The 23,494-nt window shown below is 36.3% G+C and overlaps 4 protein-coding genes across 7 annotated transcripts; 2 read left to right on the forward strand and 2 right to left on the reverse strand.

Moving 5' to 3' along the window:
• Nucleotides 1-992: 992 nt before the first annotated feature.
• Nucleotides 993-18,312, reverse strand: LOC147512283 (U-box domain-containing protein 52-like). 4 transcript variants are annotated; one of them, XM_086595261.1, is made up of 9 exons: nt 18,107-18,312; nt 6,161-6,261; nt 5,645-5,766; nt 5,353-5,556; nt 4,895-5,198; nt 4,637-4,738; nt 3,641-4,069; nt 2,327-3,195; nt 993-1,374 (listed from the first exon to the last, which is right to left on the reverse strand). In XM_086595261.1, the coding sequence occupies exons 2-8, from the start codon at nt 6,206-6,208 to the stop codon at nt 2,353-2,355; spliced, it is 2,052 nt and encodes a 683-aa protein (XP_086451387.1). In that variant the 5' UTR covers nt 6,209-6,261; nt 18,107-18,312; the 3' UTR covers nt 993-1,374; nt 2,327-2,352. The 4 variants fall into 4 exon arrangements, with proteins under 4 accessions (XP_086451387.1, XP_086451386.1, XP_086451385.1 ...); XM_086595260.1 differs by lacking the exon at nt 18,107-18,312 and adding an exon at nt 6,421-6,778 and having other exon boundaries at nt 5,353-5,547; XM_086595259.1 differs by lacking the exon at nt 18,107-18,312 and adding an exon at nt 6,421-6,777.
• LOC147512284 (uncharacterized) lies at nt 9,879-11,237 on the forward strand. Its single transcript, XM_086598695.1, has 3 exons — nt 9,879-10,197; nt 10,342-10,518; nt 10,678-11,237. The coding sequence occupies exons 1-3, from the start codon at nt 9,879-9,881 to the stop codon at nt 11,235-11,237; spliced, it is 1,056 nt and encodes a 351-aa protein (XP_086454821.1).
• LOC147512285 (nuclease) lies at nt 13,598-15,660 on the forward strand. The gene has a single exon (XM_086595263.1). It carries the CDS (start codon nt 13,831-13,833, stop codon nt 15,364-15,366), a length of 1,536 nt encoding a protein of 511 aa, XP_086451389.1. The 5' UTR covers nt 13,598-13,830; the 3' UTR covers nt 15,367-15,660.
• Nucleotides 18,313-20,007: 1,695 nt separating the features above from the next.
• Nucleotides 20,008-21,373, reverse strand: LOC147512286 (ATP-dependent DNA helicase PIF1-like). The gene is made up of 3 exons (XM_086598696.1): nt 21,315-21,373; nt 20,761-21,256; nt 20,008-20,622 (listed from the first exon to the last, which is right to left on the reverse strand). Exons 1-3 carry the CDS (start codon nt 21,371-21,373, stop codon nt 20,008-20,010), a joined length of 1,170 nt encoding a protein of 389 aa, XP_086454822.1.
• Nucleotides 21,374-23,494: the final 2,121 nt, after the last annotated feature.

The raw sequence follows: 23,494 nt of genomic DNA on the forward strand, positions 1-23,494 counted from the left end.
ATTGATCATGATCATGCCAAAGCTTGATGTGGACATGCTTAATGTGTGGGTTCAGCTCGACTACTCAAAGTGCAAAAGTTTAGCTTAACTTTTGTACCATTTGACCAGTTTAGGCATGGTATATTGATCCTTTTATTTTCATGGAAGGGATCCAAAGCTGAACGTGTTGGCAACTTGGCATGCAGCATGCTGTACGCCTGTACCAGGTTGCTTTCTGAATTCGCAAATCCTTCAAAATGTATAGGTAAAATTTTCTTCAGAGTAGTAAACTGTAAACTCATGTTTTTGACAACTCCAAAGCCACTTTTATCAAGTAAAATCTGCCTTATATCACAAGAAGTATTTGTTGGTTGCTGTAGCATCCTTTTAACTTGAATCAATGGAACTAGAACAAGAGAACATCAAATTGCGCCCTGAAACTGGTTGTATAAAACTGAAACTGATACTAATTTGTTCGTTTGGAACAAACTTAATTTTGCAAATTCTGTTTCCTAGAGGTCTTTTCATGGAATCCTGTTCAAAATAGGCCTTACTATTTCCATGCTACTTTGAAACTAAAAAAGCAAAAAAAAAAAAAAAAAAAAAATAAAAGGTAAAAGAAAAATATAACATTTGGCATTTTGGCAGTTGCAAGATATATAATTTTCAAGAACATGAAATGAAGAGCGAGGTTGAGATAGGCACACAGCTCCTTTAATTCCTTACAACATGAATACTCTATCTGATTGAACACGAATTGCACAAAAGAATTGAAATTTCTGACAGAGTAAAAACTGTCGAGGGTTTCTACCATACACATCCTAAAAAGATTCAAACGCCAACTCAATATTGGTCTATGTATCTTCTTTCCGACTGATTTTTGTTTTCCTTTATTTGCATGCAAAAAGAAAAAAGCAGAACGTAAATTCTGTTTTAAACCTAAGGTAAGGAACAGTAAATCTGTTAACTCAAACTTTTAAAACAGAACCTAAACTGAATTAGGTAAACAAAAATTTAACACTAGAGTCTGGAAAGCTATATTACACTTCTGTCTGATTCACTGAAACAGGATTCCATGGAACTTATGGGTGTTTTGTAACAATACAAATACCTCCTGTGTGACAAAACAGGAGCCAGAAATTTACAATACATTCAAGTTACAAGAAATAATCTATGACCAATAAACGTTTGAATCACTAAGCTTAAGAGTTGAAAATTTTAATTTCCTTCAAAAACTTACAGACTTAAACACACACATTGGAAGCTTCTCCTACACCTTTTATTTGATTGAACAATTCCTTTTCACTTCACTTGAATTGATCAACCTTTGGCACTAGACTTTCCCTTCCATTTCGTGCACTTGGGCGTGAGCTTCAGCGAACTCCTTTAATGTTGCTAAATATTCACCAACAAACACAAAAAATTATGACTATCTCAAGAGGTTTTATAATCGACTTAATCGCGCATATATTTCCTAATTTTTACAGTAATCATCACGCACCTGACTTGGGCTTTTCATATCTCCCTGATTTATCTATTTTCTTCTCAAGTTTAACTTATAAGTAGAGATTCACTATAATTGACTCAGTTGTAAGCCAGTCACCTCAGTTAGATTTGAATTTATTCGTTAATACATGTCGCAAGACTCACTTGTAATTGTATAGCAGATTAAGATCACAACTCCTCGTCTCCTAAGTTCGAGTCAAATGCTGAAAAAGGTATGTAGAGATCGAGTACACAGAGTTTGCAGGTGCCAACTTGCAAAGTTAGTAAAACCTTTGGGTGATGATACCAGAGCTCTGGGGATCAAACCCCGCCCAGGCGCCAACGTCAATGAGTTACTGGTCTCATTTAAAACATGCTTGCCAATTTAAAAAATAAAAATAAAAGTACACAGTTCCTGATTGCCGGTTAAATGCTCTTCATACTCAATATGCTGCTTATACATATAAGTTAGAGGAATGCTAGCAAGCTACCCTTTAGGAGGTATCACCGTGATACCTCCATAAAAAACAATAATTATGACTTAGTGACCTTGTTCATTTTCTCTTGTTGCAATAGAATAGAACTGGTCTGAATAGCTCTTGTAGCCAAAAAAAGATTAATGGTAAAACATCATCTTCTTTCTCTTCTCCTTCACTCCTTTTTCTCTACTTCTCTTATTTGATCTTATTTTATTCTTCTTCACTGAAGCATGTCACCAAAGTGGAACTCAACTTCAAGTTTAAGAAATATCTAGTTATGACCTTTATAATGTGAATCATTTTCATAATAATTCAAACAACTAACAATTCAGATGTGTAGATAATCAAACCATTACAGAAGAAAGATAAGTAGATAAACTAACCTGGCAACCACATGCTACTGCCAACCTCATGTATTAGAATTTTGAGAGCTAGAATTGTTGGAACTGACATTGTTTGAATTGCTGGAATTGATATTGTTTGAATTGTTAGAACTCTGAGAGCTTGTATTGTAAGAATGGTGAGAGCGTGGGCCAAAGCCATAGTTGTGAAAGCCAGTTCTTTCATTACATCCAAGATTTCTCAGCCTATTAAGTTCTGGTAATATGACAGAACTAAGGTCTGGTCTGTCTTTCCTTCTAAGTTCAGCACATTTCAATGCCAATTTGGCAAATGAAAGAGTATCTTCCAAGGGCCAATCTGGAATAGAATGATCAAGCAATTCTGCAAAAGTTCCCTTGTCGATGGCCCTTGCCGTATGATGAGAAAGTCCCATTGGAGGTTTTGCTGTAACAATCTGCAACAGCATTATTCCCAGTGAGTATATATCTGACTTAATTCCCAACATTCCTGTTTGTTGGTATTCTGGATCAATGTAACAAAATGTTCCTGCAGCCGAGGTCATGTGGTATTGAGTCACACTATCAGCTACTGATGGTGGAACTAATCTTGCTAGACCGACATCACTGATTTTGCTGACATAGTTCCGGTCGAGTAGAATATTTGCTGGCTTAAGGTCACGATGTACAAGAGGTTCAGGCTTGGTTTGGTGAAGGAAAAGAAGTGATGTTGCAATTTCTGCAGCAATTTTGAATCGAATTTGCCATGGAATTGTAGGAGTATTTCCCCTTCGGAAAAGCCTATCTTCTAAGCTTCCATGGTCCATGTACTCATAAACAAGGCATCCATATTCAGGACACGCACCTAATAACAGAACCATGTTTGGGTGTCTAATGCAGCTTAATACTTCAACCTGCATGATCATGACAAAGGGAGAATAGATAACATTAGGATATGAGAATGATTCTAAAAATTGTAAATCCATTAGGAAATGTGGCCCACTTGACTTGACGTACTGTACTTATGAGACGAATCGATTTCTATAAACTAGTCATTTTTAAAGAAACTGAGGTACGTAGGTCAAATTAGAATTTATTTAAGTAAATTAAGCCAAATTATATTCAAATCTTGCTTACCCTCCTGCAGTGTATCTATAGCAGAGTAGCATCGAAGTTAAAAAGCACGTTAAGAGTGTCAGCTGATCCTCATTTGTGAAAAGCACATATTTTCTCAGTAGATCCAAGTGCACGTTCATTAAGCAAGTCAAGTTACCAATTGTGTTATTCTTATAAAAAAGTAAAAAAATAAAGAAAAAGAAAAGATAAACAACAATAATAGTATTATACATTCATTTGTACCTCTTGTTGAAATTGCCTTTTCCCTTGTGCAGCATCTGCTCTTAAAACCTTAATCGCCACAAGTGTATGGTCAAGTGTAGCTCTAAAAACAGGTCCATATCCACCTTCTCCAATCTTTAGTGAATCTGAGAAACGATCTGTAGCAGCTTCAATCTCTTCTATAGAGTATTTTCTGTATCGAATGTCATTATTAGCCAACACATTTAATGCTCTCTTCTTTTCTGCAGCTTCTTTTCTGGCCTTCATCTCTGCATTCCTTCTCTTTTGTGCCTCCATTTCAGCTAACCTTTGTGCTGCCTCTGCAGCTTCTATGGCTACTCTGCACTTTGCTTTCTCTCTTTCGGCAATGGCAAGTGCCGCTTCTTCAGCTCGTCTTGCATCCTCAAACCTGCGAGCTTCTTCCACCTTCCATCGGTGAAGTTCGTTGGCCTGAGGTTAAATTATTAGTGCGTAGTAAATTCTTTTACAAGATAATATTATTCAAGTTATAGGACATGCTACATAAGCATGGTCAGTGTACTCTTGTAAAATTTATTGAGAATTTTACCTCTTTGTTTTATTCATGTAGAAGTTTCAAGATAAACAATGAATGATCACACTATCATAAACAAACTTTAGCCATTCTCCAGAAAGACTTTTGTTGTCTGCCTAATAATGGATGTACTAATTAATCGATGCTTCACAAGTTTTCAGGACTAAGCCATGTTTAAATTTTGCTGCTCACCTAAAATATTTCAGCTAATTCTAAAGCTTATAACCCTGAAGTTGAAATGTAAACATATTGTTCCTGCTTACAGAGTGAAAATTCGCTCCACAAGGATTGGGAGGGATCATTCTCCCAAGCATCAAGTCACCACACATGGTAAATATCTATGTAAATAAACCTAGAGATACTTTTATATCACTCTCCTAAGCAATTTGCTGTGTTAACTCTTTGTTCAAATCAAATAGAGTATAATTCCACTCAATCTTGAATGTAAACGCTGATATCATTACCTTCTGTTTGGCTGAGATTGCTTCTTTGCAAGCTGAGCTATACATGTCCATGGTTTGCTTGAGCTCGAGCTTTAACCTCTTCATCTCTGCTTCTATATCTCGCTACAAAAGGAAATTATATCAAGACGATACGTTAAACACATTGGATGTATCAAAAATTCACGAGGACTTGTTTGTGAAACTTTTACCATTTATTGATATATGACTTCAGTTAAATGATCAAATGTTTCAAAAAATCACATCAAAAGTTGCACATACCGATGCTGGCGACAAGGACAATGAGTTCCTAGGGCTTTCAGAAGACAGACGGAAATCAAGATTTTCAGCTGAGATATCAACAGATCCGAAACGTAGAGATCCTGTAAAGTCAATGTCATCTGAGATGGAGTCACGGTTGCGAGGCAGTCTTGCCGTAGACATCAAGTCATATTCTTCAGTTAAAAGATTTTCTGAAACGCTCTTGGGCCTCTCCCTCGGAGGTGTTCTTGCAAAATCCTGGCTGCCTTTCTCCAAAGACCTTCTCCCAGGAAGTACTCCATTCCTCCCCCTAACAAAAGGTGTCCTGTTTTTCCAAACACCGCACACCCAGTATAAAATATTGAATATCCTTCATCAACATATATAAAGCTTGCTACATTGAAATTGAACTGAACAAATTGAAATGCAATTTAAAAGTGTTTAATGATCAGTTAGATAATTTTATTTGTGAAACTCACTTGACAGCCTCATCTTGATCAGGATGACTAGGTGGAAGTCCAATTGGAAATGGCTGCTTAGGTGGAGTTGGTGTATTAGGCAGTGGGCGATTTGCTGATCGAACCGTCGCTACTTTCCCTTTAGCTATAACATACACAGTACAAAATTCTGGGGCAGACTTTGTTAAAGAAGTTGGCACATCATTCTTAAATTTCCTGCGAACGCTAAAGAATTTCCATACACCAGTCAATATGTAGACTTAGAAATTCTCATTTAAAACCGAAATAGAAATATAGCACTTGTTGTAGAAACCTTGCAAGGGCACTCCGGGTTGATGCACCCACTATGATAGTGCTAACTCGATTGGTGTTGATATAATCAACAAGTGCTTTTGAAATATCAGTTTCATCAAGCACCACCTCCTTTGCTTCAACCTGAAATTGTGTCACACGTTACAGTGAGCATTTTCCTTTTAAAAAGTTTTAAGGTTTTTTAACAGTTCAACAGATACCTCGTTTTATAAAAGATAAGACCGTATATCGAATATGATGAAATCCTATGTCGACAAGTATTTGTTTGCCAACAAGGGTCTGAATTATACTTTTGGATTATGAGTACAATGTGACTTCTCATTCCCCATAAGTTATATTTGAGAAACTATGATCATCTACGTACTATCAGGTGTAAATTCAAGAAGGATCAACCCTTACAAACTAGTTAAGGATCAGCCCTAAAGCTGTTGATTTGCAATATTAATCAAACATTTTGCGCACTAACATAACATTTTGACAAAACATAAGTATAAATAGAACAAAAAGAAAATCATACCCCTTTCCGAGCACAATATCCACGAAATGGTAGAAAAAATTGTTGCATCTCTGATTCAGTTTGTTCAGGACCAGGTTCAGGAGTTGCAATCACAAATCCAGCTACATCAAGAAAATCATCCATCTCAATAACAATACCAATTAGAGGCTCATTTTAACATTGATAATAGCAATGCTCATATTTGTATGCATGCATGCATGACTGCTAATTATGACCACGACCACGACACGAAAATGATAAACAAAAGAGAAGGTACCTACGGTTTGTCACATTTCGGACCCGGACATGAACAAGAACCAAATTTGGATTGTTGATTAAAAGGTGATCAACTGTCCATTTAACAGCAAATTGGCTACTTTTGTCCCTATCAATTGCAACAACAGTTGATAATGAGGATTGATCTTCCATTAAGGAAGAGATGTTGGTAGGTGTTGTTTGTGATGTTGTGCAGTTTTATGGTATCACAATATTTTTTACTTTTTTTTTAACCACCCCAAACAAGCAAGCAAAAAAAAAACAAGAGAAAAGGCTTGATTAATGTTGAGGACAATGGGATAAGTGTGTTCTCTCTTTCTCTCTCTCTATCTCCCCATTGCTATTCTAAAACATTTACCTAAACTTGGAGTTGTGGAAGAATAACAGAAATAACTAACTCAAGGAATTGTACGCTTTTTTGCTATTTTTATCTCTTAAATCTCTGACCTATTTTGTCTCTTCTTTATATTATGTTTGACACTTTGACTTAATCTACAGCCTAGGATTTAACTACTTCAAAATTTTGCTCTTCGCAGAATCATCTGTATGATTATATGAAACTCAATAATATATCTATGCATTTTAAGAACTTGCAGGAAAAATTTGGAAATTAAAATACAAATTTTTTTGGACTTGGCCCCTTACTACTACTGTTGAGTTTTATTATCCCACACCTGGTATCTAAAGCTTCCGGCTATCTATTCATTGCCCATTTGATTTGAGTTGCACGTCCAAATTTAATGCAATATCGAACATAATTTTTTCTCAGACTAAAAGACGGCCTTATATACTCGAGTATTGAAATTATTTATAATCCCATATCGTTTATCTTCATTGCAAATAAAGTGTGAATGAAAATGGAAAAGAGGAGTGGGAGAAACTGACATGTACAAGTCAGCGAAGCGAAATGAAAAAAAAAAATATACATGCCAAGTCATACCAAGAATGGCCTAGCCCATGCCGCCCAATCCAAAGCCTTGTTAGCAATTCAGAATATGGCAAAAATTCGGTACGAGCGACTCAAATTCGCAATACGAAAATTATGTGGTGTTTAATTAATGCGCGTTTTAAACATTTTATTGCAAAAATTTAGAAGTAAAAAATTAATGATATTATGTTAGTAAATATTAATAATAGATGTCATTCTTTACAACATAACAAAGTAACAAATATATCCAAGTAATTTAACTACAAAAACATTGAAACCAATTGAACGGTTATATAGATACTTTCATTTATTTATTTTTGGATTGAAATTACAGTTCAAACTTCAAAATACACACACTATGACATGACAATTTAAATATTGTCCAAAAACTTTAAAAATTTGATTTATTGCTAACAAGGATCCAAAATTCCAAACTCGAAAACATTTTTATTACTAATTTACCACCTTAATTTTTACACCATGAATCATATGGGAGGCAATGCCTATGTTTAAAATCTACCCACACCTCCAACTAAATTATTTATTATGAAGGTCATGCTCTAGGGAAAATTAGCCGCTTGAAAATTATCTAAATTGATGAAGAGTTAAAAAAAAATGGACCTAGTCGAAAGTTGAATAGTCAATACATATGAATTTTGTCGAATGATCTTAAAATAGATCATATTCATTAGCAATCAGCCTCAAAGTAACCCACGTTTAGAAAATAGAGACCAGCCTCTAATTTAAAGCAACCCACTTTAAGAATTTCTTAGTCAGTCCGTATAATTTTAAACATGTTTTTTATTAGGACAATTTCAATCAAACATTTGAACAAATGAGATGGAACGTAGACGTTAACCCAAAGGGACAAATAACGTAGCCTCTCCACTCTTCATCATTGAAAATGTAATTGAGTAACCTGTAACCTGTTGATGCACTCTGTACGCTCTCTTTTCTAGGAAGAAAGTCTACCACATGAACACTATCAGTCAGTCAACGATTACCATTACCCGTAATCATATGGAATAATAAAATGTTTGGCCTTATTCAGAATATAATTATTCTGGAAGAAAAGTGTAAAGAGGTTTCCTGTCCTTAAAAAAAGGACAATGTAGTTATCACTCTCCTTCTTTTCTCTTTCGTTTCTGAGGCACGTTGTCGTAGATCTCTTCCCTTTACGCGTTTTTGTTTACCGGGCAAATTAAAGTCCACGTACTTCAGCAAAATTTCAAACTTTTTTCTCAAATGTGTTCCATATTCCCATACTTGATCATTCATTCGGTTGGACAATTAACTAACAGCTAATGATAATTACTCTTTGCTTGTTAGAAGAGAATTTCCATTTCCAAAAGTTTGTTAAAGAAACATTTGCAAGAAATTATTGTAAAATAAGTTAAAATAAGCATGGAGGTGAATAAATATAAAATACTTTATTGATTGGATGTATTTACAAGTGAGCATACAATAAAAGTGAGTGTGCACTAAAATGAATGTGCTACCCTTGATTGATAGGATGCATTTACAAGTGAGCGTGCGTAAAAATAAGTGCACAACACTTGAATAATTGGATGCATCTACAAGTGAGCGTGCTAGAAAAAATGCGCAACACTCGATTGATTGGATGCATCTATGAGTGAGTATGCGCAAGAATGAATGCACAAAACTTGATTGATTAAATGCATCTACAAATATGATTGCAATAAAAGTGAATGTGCGCTAGATTGAATGCACAATATTTGATTGATTGACTGCATTTAAAATTGAGTATGCATTAAATGTGTGCGTGCACTAGAATAAATACGCAACAGTTAATTGATTGGGTACATCTACTAGTGAGTATGCGCAAGAATGAATACACAAAACTTAATTGATTGAATGCATATACAAATATGCATGCATATGACACGTATAATATTTTGTGATTTATAAATTCTCGAATACACTCACAGATTTTGACACACGTTAGTAGGTAGTTAGTAAATAACTCACTAAGTATGTAACAGATGCCAACAAGCAAAATTGGTAAAACTTTTGGGTGATGCTATCAGAGGTATGGAGTTTGAACTCCATCAAAGAAAAAAAAAAACTCACTAAGAGCATCTCTAGGTGGTTGTATAACCTATCAAAATCTTCAAATTTGAAGAAATACTTCAGAATTTTCCGGAATTCCAACTCTAGGTGGCTTCAAATTCGGTCGCATCACCTGTTCGTTCTCATTCTTGTTCGCAAATTTGGCAATTTGGATGCGGATGTAGAACAACATTGGTAATGTCGTGCGCCATTACAAATGTCGCTCAAATTTTTTTTTGACTTTGATCAGCACCATGCGCCAGTGGTACTATCGTGCGCCATTGCCAATGTCGCGTGCTCCAACGATAAAAAAAATAAGCAAAAAACGGCCATAATTCTACATCCATATATCTACACTCATCTCCTTATTCATTTTACATACACTCAACTCAAACATTCTTATAAAAAAAAACTCAACTATTTTACATCAATCATTAACAAACAACACACACACATTGCCAAAAAATGGATCATGAAGTGTATGAGATTTTCCCCCTTCAATCGTTATCTTCATCTTCATCATCATCTTCATCTTCATCTTCTCCAGCGGAAGACTCGGCAAATTGTCTTGATAAAGAATTTGTTAACGTCATTCCCCTTATGAAGCACCATTTGGCTGTACTTGCACAAGCACAAGTACATGCTCCAAAGACACCACATGGTGGTTCAAAGAAAGGTCGAAAAGTGAAACATAAAAACTATGCTTTGACTTTGGAGATCTTGAAGGCCAATTACTTCGTCGATCGTCCTGTTTTTCCGAAAGAGGATTTCAAACAACGCTTTCGTATGATTTTTTTTTATTCATTCACATCTTCAATGATATTCAGACTCATTTTAAGTACTTTTATCCTAAATTTAACAATGCTGATAAACTTGGTATAGATCATCTGATCAAGGTGGCTACAGCTTTGCGTATTCTTGGTTATAGTACGGTGGCTGATCAAATTGACGATTAATTATACATTTCTGAGCAAAAGTGGAAACCAGGCATTGAGGCATTTCTGTGATGCAATTATCAAACTGTATGGTTCAGTCTACTTGCGAAGGCCAAATATTGTAGATACAGAACGCTTGCTTGCACATTCTGTCATACGTGGATGGGCGGGTATGTTGGGAAACATTGATTGTATGCATTGGGAATGACATAATTGTCCAATTGGATGGCAATGTGCTTACAGTGGTTGTTCTAAAAAACTATCTGTTATTCTCGAAACGGTTGCAATCAAAGACCTGTGGATATGACATTCTTTCTTTGGGATGTCAGGGTCACACAATGACATCAATGTGTTTGACAACTCACCGGTATTTGAGCACGTGATCAATTGTACTTCTCTACCTGTTTATTTTGATGTAAATCAGCATAGCTATAATATGAGTTATTATTTAGCTGATGGTATCTATTCTGACTATGCGGCATTTATACAAACAATTTCAAACCCTAATGCTCTAAAGACGAAGTGGTTCACAACGATACAAGAAGCCACAAGGAAAGATATTGAAAGAGCTTTTGGGGTTTTACAATCTAAATTTGGGTTTATGGCAAAACCTTGCAAATTATGGCATGTGGAGACAATGGGTATTGTTATGAGAGCATGTATCATATTGCACAATATGATAATCGGAGCTAAGAATAAAAATTATGAAATGAGGAGGTACATTCCTAATCTAGAAGGGCAATCACAGATCCCACCTACTTGGGAACACTACATTGAGGGGACTCTACGAATTCAATCAAAGACTATGCATGATAGACTTAAAAACGACCTTATCGAGCATCTTGGAGCATTAGGGGTGATCGACATTGATTGTTGTAATTTAATTTAATTTCGTAGATACATATTTATTCTTAATTATCAATAAACAATGTTAATCAATTTCTATTTTATTATATATGTTTTAATTTAAACTAACATATATTTATATACAATTAAAGTTTATTCATATTAAAAATATATATATATATATATATATATATATATATATATATATATATATATATATATATATATATATATATATATATATATATATATACATAGTCACATAAAATAAAATGATTAACCACTCTTAACCTTTTCTATTACAGCACCCAACTACTCACATTTTCTACACACCAAACATTTCAATAGATAAATACCTTTTTCTTCAAGGTTCGCAAACTTTTTCAGCTATCTAACACCATCACAATCATTTCAGCAATACCTATACCAATGATCATCCTCGCGACAACACGTGCATATCAACAAATTGTCTCTATATATATATATTAAATACCAGGACATATATCATACATGCATTTCAAAAATCTTACTTCTTCACTATCTTCGTTACAACTTCTATGTATGAGCATATAACCTTGACAATGTGGTGTTTTAGGACACCTTGCATTCAAATACTTGTATGATAACGCAAGGTGTTTTCTTGAGGTGCAAATTTGGCACCTCTTTTAATCGAGAGTATCAAAATAATATGATTGTTGAGTTGATTCACCAATGTCGGTATGTTGGCTAGTTTTTTGTAATAATGAAGAAAAAGTCATGGTAAAATGAAATGGTTGTGGAAATAGTTTGGAGTGTTAGATGAGAATGAAGCAATTTGTGAAATTCCCAACTTTCTATTCGATAGCACGCGACATTAGTATTGGCGCGCGACAGTATTAATCGCGCGCGTGGTGGAATCTACAATCAATTTTACGATCGATATTTGCGACTACTCAGAGTTGGTCGAAATTTGCGATCAGATTCTCCAATTTTTTTTTTTTTTCAAATATGAAGAGATGCTCTAACTATCTAAGAGCATCTTTAGCAGAGCAACAAAAAAAACACCAAAATTTTGAACAAAAAAAACACCAAGCAACTACGTGGGTTTGCCAAAACCGTGTCATATAGCCTACGCGGTTTTGCCAAAACCGCGCCACTAAAACCCAACTAACAGGCCCAAGACCACGCGGTTTTGAAAAAACCGCGCAATGTATCGCACATAAACTTTTTTTTTTTCTTTCATATAAACCCAATTAGAAGCCCAAGCCCACGCGGTGTTGGCAAAACCGCACGGTTTTGGCAAAACCGCGTGAGTGATTTGGTACAGCACCAAACCTGGAACCAAATATTGGTCGATTTGGTTTTTGGTTTGGTGTTTTCATCAACATGTAGTTCTCTTGAAGTTGAAAAAACACCAAATATTGAGAATTTAGTGTTTGATGCTAGGTTGATATCACGGCTAAAGATTAGCCGTGATATCTTTAGCATCTTTAGCAGAGCAACAAAAAAAACACCAAAATTTTGAACTACATGTTTAGCATCTTAAGAGCATCTTTAGCAGAGCAACAAAAAAACACCAAGATTTTGGACTACATAATCATAATCATAATAATAGGTTTTTAATTTATTTAATTTTTTCGATTTTGAATTACAATTCTTAATTTCTTCAATTGCACAAATGTTAATTTCTTAATTTCTATGCACAACTCATAATTTTTCAAGTTCTATGCACCACAGTTCTAATTTTCAGAAAAAACGCATGCGATTTTGACAAAACCGCGCCCATTGAAGTCCAAGCCCACGCGGTTTTGCCAAAACCGCGCTATAGAAACCCATTTAGCAGCCCAAGCCCACACGGTGTTACCAAAACCGCGCGGTTTTGACAAAACCGCATGAGTGATTTGATACAGCACCAAACCTGAAACTAAATATTGATCGATTTGGTGTTTGGTTTAGTGTTTTTTTGGTATTTTTATTAATATGTAGTTCTTCTGAAGTTGAAAAAACACCAAATTCTTGAAAATTTAGTGTTTGATTCTAGGTTGATATCAGTGCTAAAGATGCTCTAAAGACATCAAAGCTAAACTCAAAAACTTCACAAAATCTACAAAATCTGATTATGCACATGCCTCAATCCTTACACACATTTAGTGACGTAGATTTAAGTGTATAACATGTGGTAGTTGGCTGTCAAATGTCTGCAGTCCTCACCCTCGAAGCGTACAAACTATAAAGGTTATTTTCAAGATTCCACAACAATCCAAATAGAAATTTGTCAAACACCCAATTCAAAAATAATCAAGTTTATCAGCCCAAGTACGCAACTAGTAGCATTATTTAATACATCAATTAAACCAGCTAAGCATTTCATTTCAATCAAGCAACCGCGTTGTCAACCCAAAGTCACCGTCAGAGCGTTACACACACACCTACCAAGAAACATCGTCTCATTTTCTGACTCCAGCCGCGTTCGTTCACACACATACAAAAACACGCTTCTTTCTTCCCATATAAAACCCATCCTATTATCAACTTGTATAGTAGTATAAACCTCAACTTAGTTCACACTTCACCCCATCCACACTATCTATCTACACTAATAATAATAGTAATAATTCTGTTTCAAAGTCTCTGTCTTAAAACCACCCACAACTCAAATGAGACTATCTTCAACAAATCAAGAATCTGGAGATTTATCTTCTTTCTATAGTTTTTTTGAAAACGCTATAAGCGAAATGAGTACTTCATCAAACATCAAGAAAAGAAAAAGAAAAAATACACAAGAACAAGAGCAAGAGCAAGAGCAAGAATCGTCAGCTAATAAAGGTGTGAAGAAAAGGGGGTTGAAAGAGATACTAGCATCAATTTTAATAGATGAGCAAGAAATGGTTGATGAACAACAACAACTTATCAACTCATCACAACAAGAGAAATCCCAGTATGAACAAATTCATAAAAAGAAAACCCAAGCCATGCTTGACATATACTCAGATTTTGAAACCCATTACTCTGATTTAGACGAAGCTGATCGACTACGCGTTAAACGCTCACGTATTTCAGCTGCTACAAAAGCTGTTTCAGCTGTATCTCTCTCTGCGCCATTAAATCAAACCCCTACTGGGAGTGGTCAACAAAGGAGGCTTTGGGTCAAAGATCGTTCCACAGCTTGGTGGGATCGGTGTAATGATCCTCAGTTCCCCGAATCAGAGTTTCGCCAAGCATTTCGAATGAGTCCAGCTACATTTGATTTGATTTGCGAAGAATTGAATTCCGTTGTGGCCAAGGAGGATACTATGCTTCGCGCTGCGATACCTGTTCGACAGAGAGTTGCGGTTTGTATATGGAGATTAGCTACAGGTGAGCCACTTAGACTTGTTTCTAAGAGGTTTGGTTTGGGTATTTCGACTTGTCATAAGCTGGTTCTTGAAGTTTGTTTAGCTATTAAGACTGTTTTAATGCCTAAGTTTCTTCAATGGCCTGATGAAGATACACAAGATGGTATAAAGAAAGAGTTTGAAAAGGCATCAGGAATACCGAACGTTATAGGGTCTATGTATACTACTCATATCCCAATTATAGCTCCCAAAGTTAGTGTTGCCGCTTATTTTAATAAGAGACACACGGAGCGTAATCAGAAGACCTCGTATTCGATTACAGTTCAAGGGGTTGTTAATCCGAAAGGGGTGTTTACTGATATTTGCATTGGTTGGCCTGGTTCAATGCCTGATCATGAAATACTTGAGAAATCAGCTTTGTATCATCGAGGGAGTGGAGGAGCTTTGAAAGGTGTTTGGGTTGTTGGAACCTCTGGTTACCCTCTAATGGATTGGGTCTTGGTGCCTTACACTAGCCAACACCTTACCTGGACACAACACGCGTTTAATGAGAAAATTAGGGAAGTTCAACGTGTTTCCAAGGAGGCGTTTGCTAGATTGAAAGGAAGGTGGTCTTGTTTGCAGAAGAGAACAGAAGTTAAACTCCTCGACTTGCCAACGGTTCTTGGAGCATGTTGCGTATTGCACAACATTTGTGAAATGAGGAATGAAGTAATGGATCCAGAGTTGAATTTCGACCTCGTTGATGACGAGATGGTGCCTGAAATCAACATGAGATCAGGAAGTGCAATGCAAGCCAGAGATAGCATTGCTCATAATCTCTTGCACCATGGCCTTGCCGGCACTAGTTTTATGTAGTTGGAATTTTGGAAGATGTAATTCATCTTTTTGGCTGCGACTTCCTAGGGCGATTTACCATAGAATTCGTGACGAAGCACTGCAAAGGATTCACTGACCCCCAAAATATAAAAGGACGGTCTTTCGACGTCACTAATAGTAGAGGCTCGACTGTGTAACCAAGTTCACATATATACAAACAGATGAAATTGATCCTGATATTCCTTTTGTGCTTATTTGACCTTGTCAAATGATTTTGTACTTTATGTAGAATGGTTGTATCAATATATTGGATTTAAAAGGTTACATTTTTAACATTGACCAATTTTTATACTAATCCATTTTTTCATTCATCAGAGCTAGCACTCTCTTATTTTCATTGTTGTGTTGAAGTGTAAAATCTGAAAATGTATGTTAATGTTAATTGGACAAAGATTGAATGTGGTGATAGAAATCGACAAAAAACAAATTAATTAAAATACTTACTAATGCAAAGTGAATGACCAATAGAAGTGGAGACGAGATTTACGTGGTTTGGCATTAGCCAGTAAATAACCAATAGAAGTGAATACGATATTTACGTGGTTTGGCGTTAGCCTAATCTACCAAACAAAAGAGGAGAATTTTACTAATCAAGAGATAAATAAATAGAGTACAATCACTCACAAACGAATCCCGAAAAATTCACAAATTTTATCTCACAAACTTGAACATAACCAATCCCACAAACCAGTCTCGTATTTATAGAAGTCGTGGGTATCAAATTGGAATTCTATTTAGAATAGAAAACCAAAACCTTAACTGTGTGGTTTATCCAAATCTGAGCCGTATACCAACAGTTAATTGAAAGGTGTTGTGTTGAAACTTCAATTTGAGCCCAACTTTTTTCATCTTCACAGAGTGGATACCGAAATTTTTTCTGTCAGTTGGGATTGCTGTTCAGGTATTGTTCATCATAATGTGCAATGGCGCTCCGACTATAAAGATTGTCATGCACTTCCTGTAGCAGATTCATGCATAAAGGTAATAATATGATCGATATTGTATATATTGACTGTCATTCTTATGAAGTTTTTTTATTTTTTTTCGATAAACCTGTCATTCTTATGAAGTGAATGTATATATCAGTCTCATTTGGTCGTGGTTTCAAATTATTGGTGAACGGAACACCATCAGTGCTTTCTGACTATGTCTTTCTTTGAGCTCAATTAACTCAAAAGTTTCAGTATTGCTATGAGATTTAAGTTGTCGATGAAATAATGTGAATCTTCGTGGCAGGCTCAACCCAAGGTGAGGCCCTAGGCGGAAGCTCTAAGTTGAGGCATTTTTTTCACTATTTTGAAAAATTTCTTATATATATAGAATTTTTTTTTTCACTGGAACGTTTCAATAAATATTTTTTTAGGGCAATGTTTTTTAATATAATAGAAATTATTGCCTATGTTTAAAGAGGTTTTTATGAGATTTATCACCTCTTTTATAGGAGATTATTTTTTTTTCCCATACAAGAGAGATTTTCTTACCACTTTATAAGGGATTTTTGCAATTTTGTTTGAAATTTGAGGATTTGCACCCATGAGAGCATTAGGAGTTCTGGATTTTGATTGTCGCTTGATGACTGAGCACTCGAGCACTAAAACATGTGGTTAAACTTGTTAATCATTGTTTTACTATCGATAGAACTTCATTGTAAATTTGTAACATATAAATATTACAGACATACACAAGGTTTTTTGAGATTTTGTGCTAACCCTCAGCTACGTGAGCGACGGTCAACTGACAGTGCCAGAGGAGAAAGGAGAATCCTTCAAAACAGGTGGAATACTGCAGTTGTAGGCCTGTAGTGCTATTATTCCAACTCTATGTACTGTACAAAGCTCGGCCCATTAGGTTGCGATTATAGAGTCCGTTTGGCAACTGGGATTAGAAACTACATAAGAATGAATAGGAGGGAGTTACTAGTTAGAATACTTTGGAATGGAATTTGATTCCAACTTAAAAAATATTTGTTTGGCAAATTTTATGAATTCACCACAATCCTATTCCAACTTAAAATATGGTTGTTTGGTTGTTATATTGAATCCTCAATTTTGTTATTATTTTTTTTAAAGTCAAATGGATTCTTTTTTTTTAAAAAAAAATTAGAATGCAAAAAATAAAAAAGAGAAACGAATTCCATTGGATTAATAAGGGTCCTCAATGCAAATAAGGAAATAGATTCTATTTAGAATCCAATTCTTTTAAATTCCAAGCTATACAAACTGGCCAAATTAGAGTGGTCAACAAAAAATTCCACCTAATTCTTTTCCTCAAGTCCGATTCTTGGCAAACAAACGCACTCTATAATGTTACGTAGATTGAGGTTCCCCCACACAACAGCCAAGAGAAGTATTATAACTCATACCAACAACAAACCAGAGGAATTGTTGGTTTATTAATTTTTTTTTTATCTCCTCCAGCTTAGATTCTAGATGATTCACTTGATTACAGAGCAAGACTTCAAATGAAATTAGTAATTAAACTGATTTTCAAAAAAAAAAAAAAAAGAAAAGAAAAGAAAAGAAAAGAAAATTGATATTAGAAAGATTAAATTGTTTAGGCAAGTTGGAAGGGTTATTGCATTAGGACATCAATCGGAACTGTCCTAAGGCTTGTATGGCAAGATCATACTGTGGCAGAAAGCGTAGAACTATTCTCAAGTTGAAGGAAGAACGAAAACGCTTATTAAAAAAACGAGAACTAGTAATCGATGGAAACTTACCGAGTGATGTTTTGCTTGAAATCCTATCAAGAGTACCTCTCAGTTCGCTCTCTCGTTTTCGTTGGGTGTGCAAGTCGTCGTTCAATGCAATCCGTCACCTTTTTTTTTGCTAAGATGCATTACTTGAATACAGTTATTCCACATAGGTCCCCTTCGGTGCTTATTGACCAAGATTTTTATTTGGTTGATCGCCATGGTTTCGACCATAATACAAAATATCAGGATATGGGTATTTATAAATATTCAATTTCTAGATATGTATCGTGAATATATCCCTCTCTTTCGGGATATTTGATATTCTTTCACATGCAAATATCGTGGATATTGTGGATATTTCTTAATATATCATGATACATTATTTATATTTATTTGAAATATAATAGTAAATATTAAATAAAATTATTATATACACAAAATATCTCCAAATATCACAAATATCGTTGAAATATCACCGATATTTACAGTCGTATATATCTCTGAACATATCGTGATATTTATATATCTTTTTCTAGAATATGGATAGATATCCCCAAATATCGGGATATTTTGTACTATGGTTTCAACAATCATGAATTGTCAGCAACTGCCTACAGGCTCAAACTTACCAGATTCCATCTAGTATTTGCTGAAACCATAGTGGGCAGATATGGCTGTGTTATACTAGTATACTGTATTACAGTGGGACGTGAGCGTAGTATATAATTTATTTGGCTATCTTTTTTTATATATAATATATTATATTATATTTATTTATTTCCACGACTTGATTAATTCTTTGATAATTAGGCAGATAAATTAAGAAAAATAGACTATATCATTGTCTAGTTTATTGCAAGTGTAACAATATTGAATGAATTTTTTTGCTACAGTTATTTTATTGTGTACTTGAACCAACAGTCGTGTACTAACATGTGTAACGCTTTAGCACGTACACAGAATTATATATCAATGCTTACATGTGTGGTAAATGTGAAGAAGTAGACCTTTATCCCAACAATGAAAGAAGTTAGTATTTGTTGGAATTTCTCCTCTTAAATAGTCATGCATTACGATGGGCACCCCAATGGAACCCTTTTATGTTTGGAGCTAAGTCATATAATATCCTAAAAACATACATTTAATTTTAAAGCAGTATTACATTGTCCAAATAGATAAGAATGAAATTTTCGGCAAAATCTTCTCTATATTTGCAACATTAAATCATAGAACCTGTCACTCCAAAGAAACATGTTTTTGTCTTTCGTTATTTGAATAACCAAATATATATATATACAACACCATCAGAAAACTAAAGTAACATCCCAAAGGTTTTAAAACACTATACATATAAGAAGTTGCACAGTTATTAACTTTAGAAGCAAATATTACATTCTCAACGTAGAAAAATCATAACACATATTTTACGAATAAAAATTTCGACAGAGTCTCCTTTGTATTTTCAATATTAAATCATAAAAAATCTGTCATATCTAGAAATCATTAAACCTGTCATATGTCCAGAAGAACCAAAGTAACAACATCCCAAGGGTTCTAAACTACTATACATATAACAAGTTGTACAATTATTTACTTTACAAACTGCTCAACTCAATTCAAAAGACACAGAGAGGGGGGTTAGCAAAAGTCCAAACAACTATAATATAAAAGGCAGTAGCTGCCATCTGCAGCAACCATCAAAAAATGTCCTCCTATACATTACTTGTGGAAGAACCTACATAAATCCAAACAACAAAATTAAGCATGATAACGATATTAGATATTCATTTATGAGAAATATAAAACATCTTGATGAAGTGAATTTGCAAACAATATAAATAGAAATAAAGGTAGAAAGATGAATACTACATACCGAGATAAAAAACAATTAATTAACATTTCAACGATAAGATTTTCCTAGAACATCAAATGGTTGAAGCAGACAAGTGCAACAAACGATTCTCCTCTTGCAATCGGCCTCTAAGACCAACACATTTTCCAATCTGTTGAAGTCTTTCCAAAGAGAACATAGGGCTAAATGCTAGATCACACAACTTTCTTGTGCGAGACAAAGCAACAAAAGTCAAACCGAGGCTTTCCCTTTCACCAATATCTACCACAGCCCGATCAAGAGTGAGGCCTTGACTCTTGTGAATTGTTATCACCCAACAAAGTACAAGGGGAACCTGAATGCGCTGGCATGAAGCATTACCTAACTTCCAATTTGATGTCTGTGGAGTAATAGGTATTGCATTAGAATCTGGACGGAACCTAGCACCACGATAGTGGTTGAAGTTAACCATAACAGCAAGAGGTATATCTTCTGGTGATTTGCAGCCATTTCCGTAAACAATATCTACAACAGTGCCCATTGCACCATTAACCAGTCCATTTGTGGTGGCAATGTTTGAACGAAGCATAACACGTGCACCAAGTGATAGACACAGAACTTTCTCCAAGCCTTTTGCATCATCTGATGAAGCCTTGGTAGCGGTCTCACAATTATTTAGTGATACAATTCGAGCAACTGGTTTACCAAGCTTAATAAGTCAGGTGAGATTGTAATCATGTGCAGGCTGTTTGGTAGGAAAAAGACGCAAATCACCTTTGAAGGTGTTAATTTCATCCATATTGAGTGAGAAAATATCCCGAGTTAGAAATAATTGCCAATCACTGACGGTTGAAGTTCCATTACTGAGTTTGAACAGTGTTTCTCGAAATGATGCTTGGTCATCCCCTGCTTGTCGAAATATATGTGATAACCGAACACATTTATCGAAACTAGAATACACAATTCCACCATGTTGTTTTTGAATAGACCCACCTTGGACATATAATGCACGGTCACATATAGGAGGTAATTGACACATATCACCAACGAGGATAATAGATACATCATCAAATGGCTTGTTTTTTGCGAAAATATCTTGACAACACCGGTCAATATTTGCAAGCATACTTCTTCCGACCATGCTGTACTCATCGATAATGATAAGTTTGGTGTCTTTAAAGTCTTCTTGCATACGTCGACATTGATCACCTTCAATCTTTTTGGAAGTTTCTTTCACACCTTTCTGTTCCACAGTGAAAGAGAGTTCATGATGGATGGTTGCACCTCCAATATTAAAAGCGGCAACTCCAGTAGGAGCCATGACACGTACTGCTTTGTTTGTTCTGAAAATTGCAAGAATCAATACACAATTGCATTTATGAGTGTGGACTTGCACAGTACTGCTCCCCACAAACAATTAACCGAATACATGCTCCAGCTTGTAGTGCTCTAACAACCATTTCATGAGCCAGTCTTTGTTCATTAGATAAATCATGATCTGGTACAACGGTTTCGCGAGCTGCTTATGAATCGATCTTGGAGGTCAATGATATGGGTTCGTTACGATCTCTACTTATGCTCAATGCGTGCTTAATATTCTTCAATGAGAATATTACTCCCTTACACAGTCCTCTCTCAGTAGATTGTGTTGTTCATTGAAGCGATCTACTGAGAGAAAATGGTAATACGTGTTGAGCATGAGTGGAAGAGCGGGCTGGTGTGAATGGAACTGACTTGTTGTATAACGGCTTGATGTGAGGTGGATGTTGTCACGTGGTTGGCACGTGACGGAATCATAGTAGTTGGCGAGGAAACGTGTTGCCGCATTTTCCGGAATCTTGAAAAGACAGGTCCTTGAGACACGTGTGCGGGCTAGGGCATAGGTTGTAATCATAACGCCTTGGAAACTGAACGGGCGGTTGCACAAAATCAAATTTAGGAGAACTGAAAAGCTATTTTCTGTTTTCTTCTACAGCAAAACTGCAAGCTAGGGTTTCTCAGGTGAGTGCTTTCTCTACCGCTGCTTTTCCATTTTCAGCTTTCTTTCTGCTTGTGCAAGTGTTGTGTGTCTAATAAGTAGGTCGGTGTCAGGTTTTGTTGCTTAGGTTTGGGTATTTGATAAGAAGAAAACGCAAAAATATCTGACTCTGACGATACGCGATCGGAAGAGGTTCAGGAAGTATCTTTAAGTTGTGGTGGATATGAGGAGGATAACGAAGAGTCTGTGAGTCTTGAAAGTCGTTCTGAGTATGGTGAGGTTGAAGTTAGGGAAGATGAGGGTAGTATACGATCTGGCTCTGTGGGTGCTGTGGCTAGCACGTCAGGTCGTGATGAAAGGTCATCCTCAAGTGGGTTGCCCCCTAAGACGGTGGATCATCTTACAGCAAGTGTGTTCCCCAAACTGAGGGCAGCTTACGGGATAAATATACCCGACCTGGAGATATACGAACCAGGGCCGAGTGAAAATGTGCGGAGTGAGGAATACAACCCACCGAATGGTGGGGTAATAATCTGTGAGGGTCAGCTGAGAGCGCATATGCAAATACCATTCTCGAAGCTGGTTTGTGACTTTTTAGCTCATTGTTGGAAATCCCCTTGTCAGTTTGTTGGTAACACTTGGCGGCTGTTCAAGGTGTTCGATCTACTGAATGCGAGTGGTGAATACCACATAGGGGTATCTGACATTATTGAGCACTTCGTTGTAGAGCGATCTCGTAATTTCAATTTTAGCTTGCAAACTATGGCGAAGCATTCCAATGTGATGGACGGTGTAAGCAACGAAGCTTGGAAAAAAAGGTCGTTGCTGCTAGTTGGCAACTACTGTGCTAGCGAATGTAGGTTTTGCCAACTAGGATTTGCAATATCTCCTGTGGGTGGGAGTGTCTTGCTCATGTCATTTTAATGAGTGAATTATTGTTATTTTAAGTGACATGTGTTTTCGTTCTGCTTGCAGAGTTCGCTACAAAGACACGAACTAATCGGTAAGAGATAGAGAGGTTCGCACGGTTGAATCGAACCCATAAGCAAACAAAACTGCCTGCAGTAGCTCATTTTTTTGTAGAAAAGGGAGATCCAACAATCAGGGAGAAAAGAAGAGTTCAGAAGAAAAGGGCTTGGGGTCAAGCTAGTGAAGGAGTGATGGAGAAAAGAACAAGCGATCTGGTAACTAGGGAAGATAGGAACCGAGGTTGCGCTGGTTCTAGACGACCCTCCGGAGGTGCTGGTGCCTCGGGGGCTGGTGGGTCAGGCTGGCGACTTGAAGGGGGGTCGATTGACGCGCCTGTGGAGCTGGAGAGGGTGGTCTTCAACCCTCGTCTTGCCGAACAGCTTCGGTGAAAAAGGAAAGCGCGACGCTGGCGAGGGCGGTGACGCCGGCTGCCAAAGCTGCGAAGCATGTACTGGGGGAGAGTTCCAGTACGGGGGGCGGGTTTGGTGATGGTCGAGTTTGCGATAAAGCCACTCGCAACACCCGGTCGAGGCCGACACCAGTTATGGACTTGGCAACTTTTGGGGCTAGACAGAGCTCGTCCCCTGTGCTTCGAGAGCCTACCCCGCTGGCGAAGGCGAAGGTTCCAAAAAAG

This window comes from Coptis chinensis, chromosome 3 (assembly GCF_015680905.1).
Source record: "Coptis chinensis isolate HL-2020 chromosome 3, ASM1568090v1, whole genome shotgun sequence".
Classification (NCBI taxonomy): domain Eukaryota; kingdom Viridiplantae; phylum Streptophyta; class Magnoliopsida; order Ranunculales; family Ranunculaceae; genus Coptis; species Coptis chinensis.

Coding starts and splice junctions, on each gene's coding strand:
- LOC147512283 (XM_086595259.1), bottom strand. CDS start 6,568: ATGGAAGATCAATCCTCATTATCAACTGTTGTTGCAATTGATAGGGAC. Junction 5,557..5,644: donor ACCCGGAGTGCCCTTGCAAG/GTTTCTACAACA, acceptor GAAATTCTTTAG/CGTTCGCAGGAAATTTAAGA. Junction 4,739..4,894: donor TGTCCTTGTCGCCAGCATCG/GTATGTGCAACT, acceptor TTCCTTTTGTAG/CGAGATATAGAAGCAGAGAT.
- LOC147512284 (XM_086598695.1), top strand. CDS start 9,879: ATGGATCATGAAGTGTATGAGATTTTCCCCCTTCAATCGTTATCTTCA. Junction 10,198..10,341: donor GGATTTCAAACAACGCTTTC/GTATGATTTTTT, acceptor TCTTGGTTATAG/TACGGTGGCTGATCAAATTG. Junction 10,519..10,677: donor TGTCATACGTGGATGGGCGG/GTATGTTGGGAA, acceptor TTGGGATGTCAG/GGTCACACAATGACATCAAT.
- LOC147512285 (XM_086595263.1), top strand. CDS start 13,831: ATGAGACTATCTTCAACAAATCAAGAATCTGGAGATTTATCTTCTTTC.
- LOC147512286 (XM_086598696.1), bottom strand. CDS start 21,373: ATGGTTGTTAGAGCACTACAAGCTGGAGCATGTATTCGGTTAATTGTT. Junction 21,257..21,314: donor TTAATTGTTTGTGGGGAGCA/GTACTGTGCAAG, acceptor TGCAATTTTCAG/AACAAACAAAGCAGTACGTG. Junction 20,623..20,760: donor TCAGTAATGGAACTTCAACC/GTCAGTGATTGG, acceptor TGACTTATTAAG/CTTGGTAAACCAGTTGCTCG.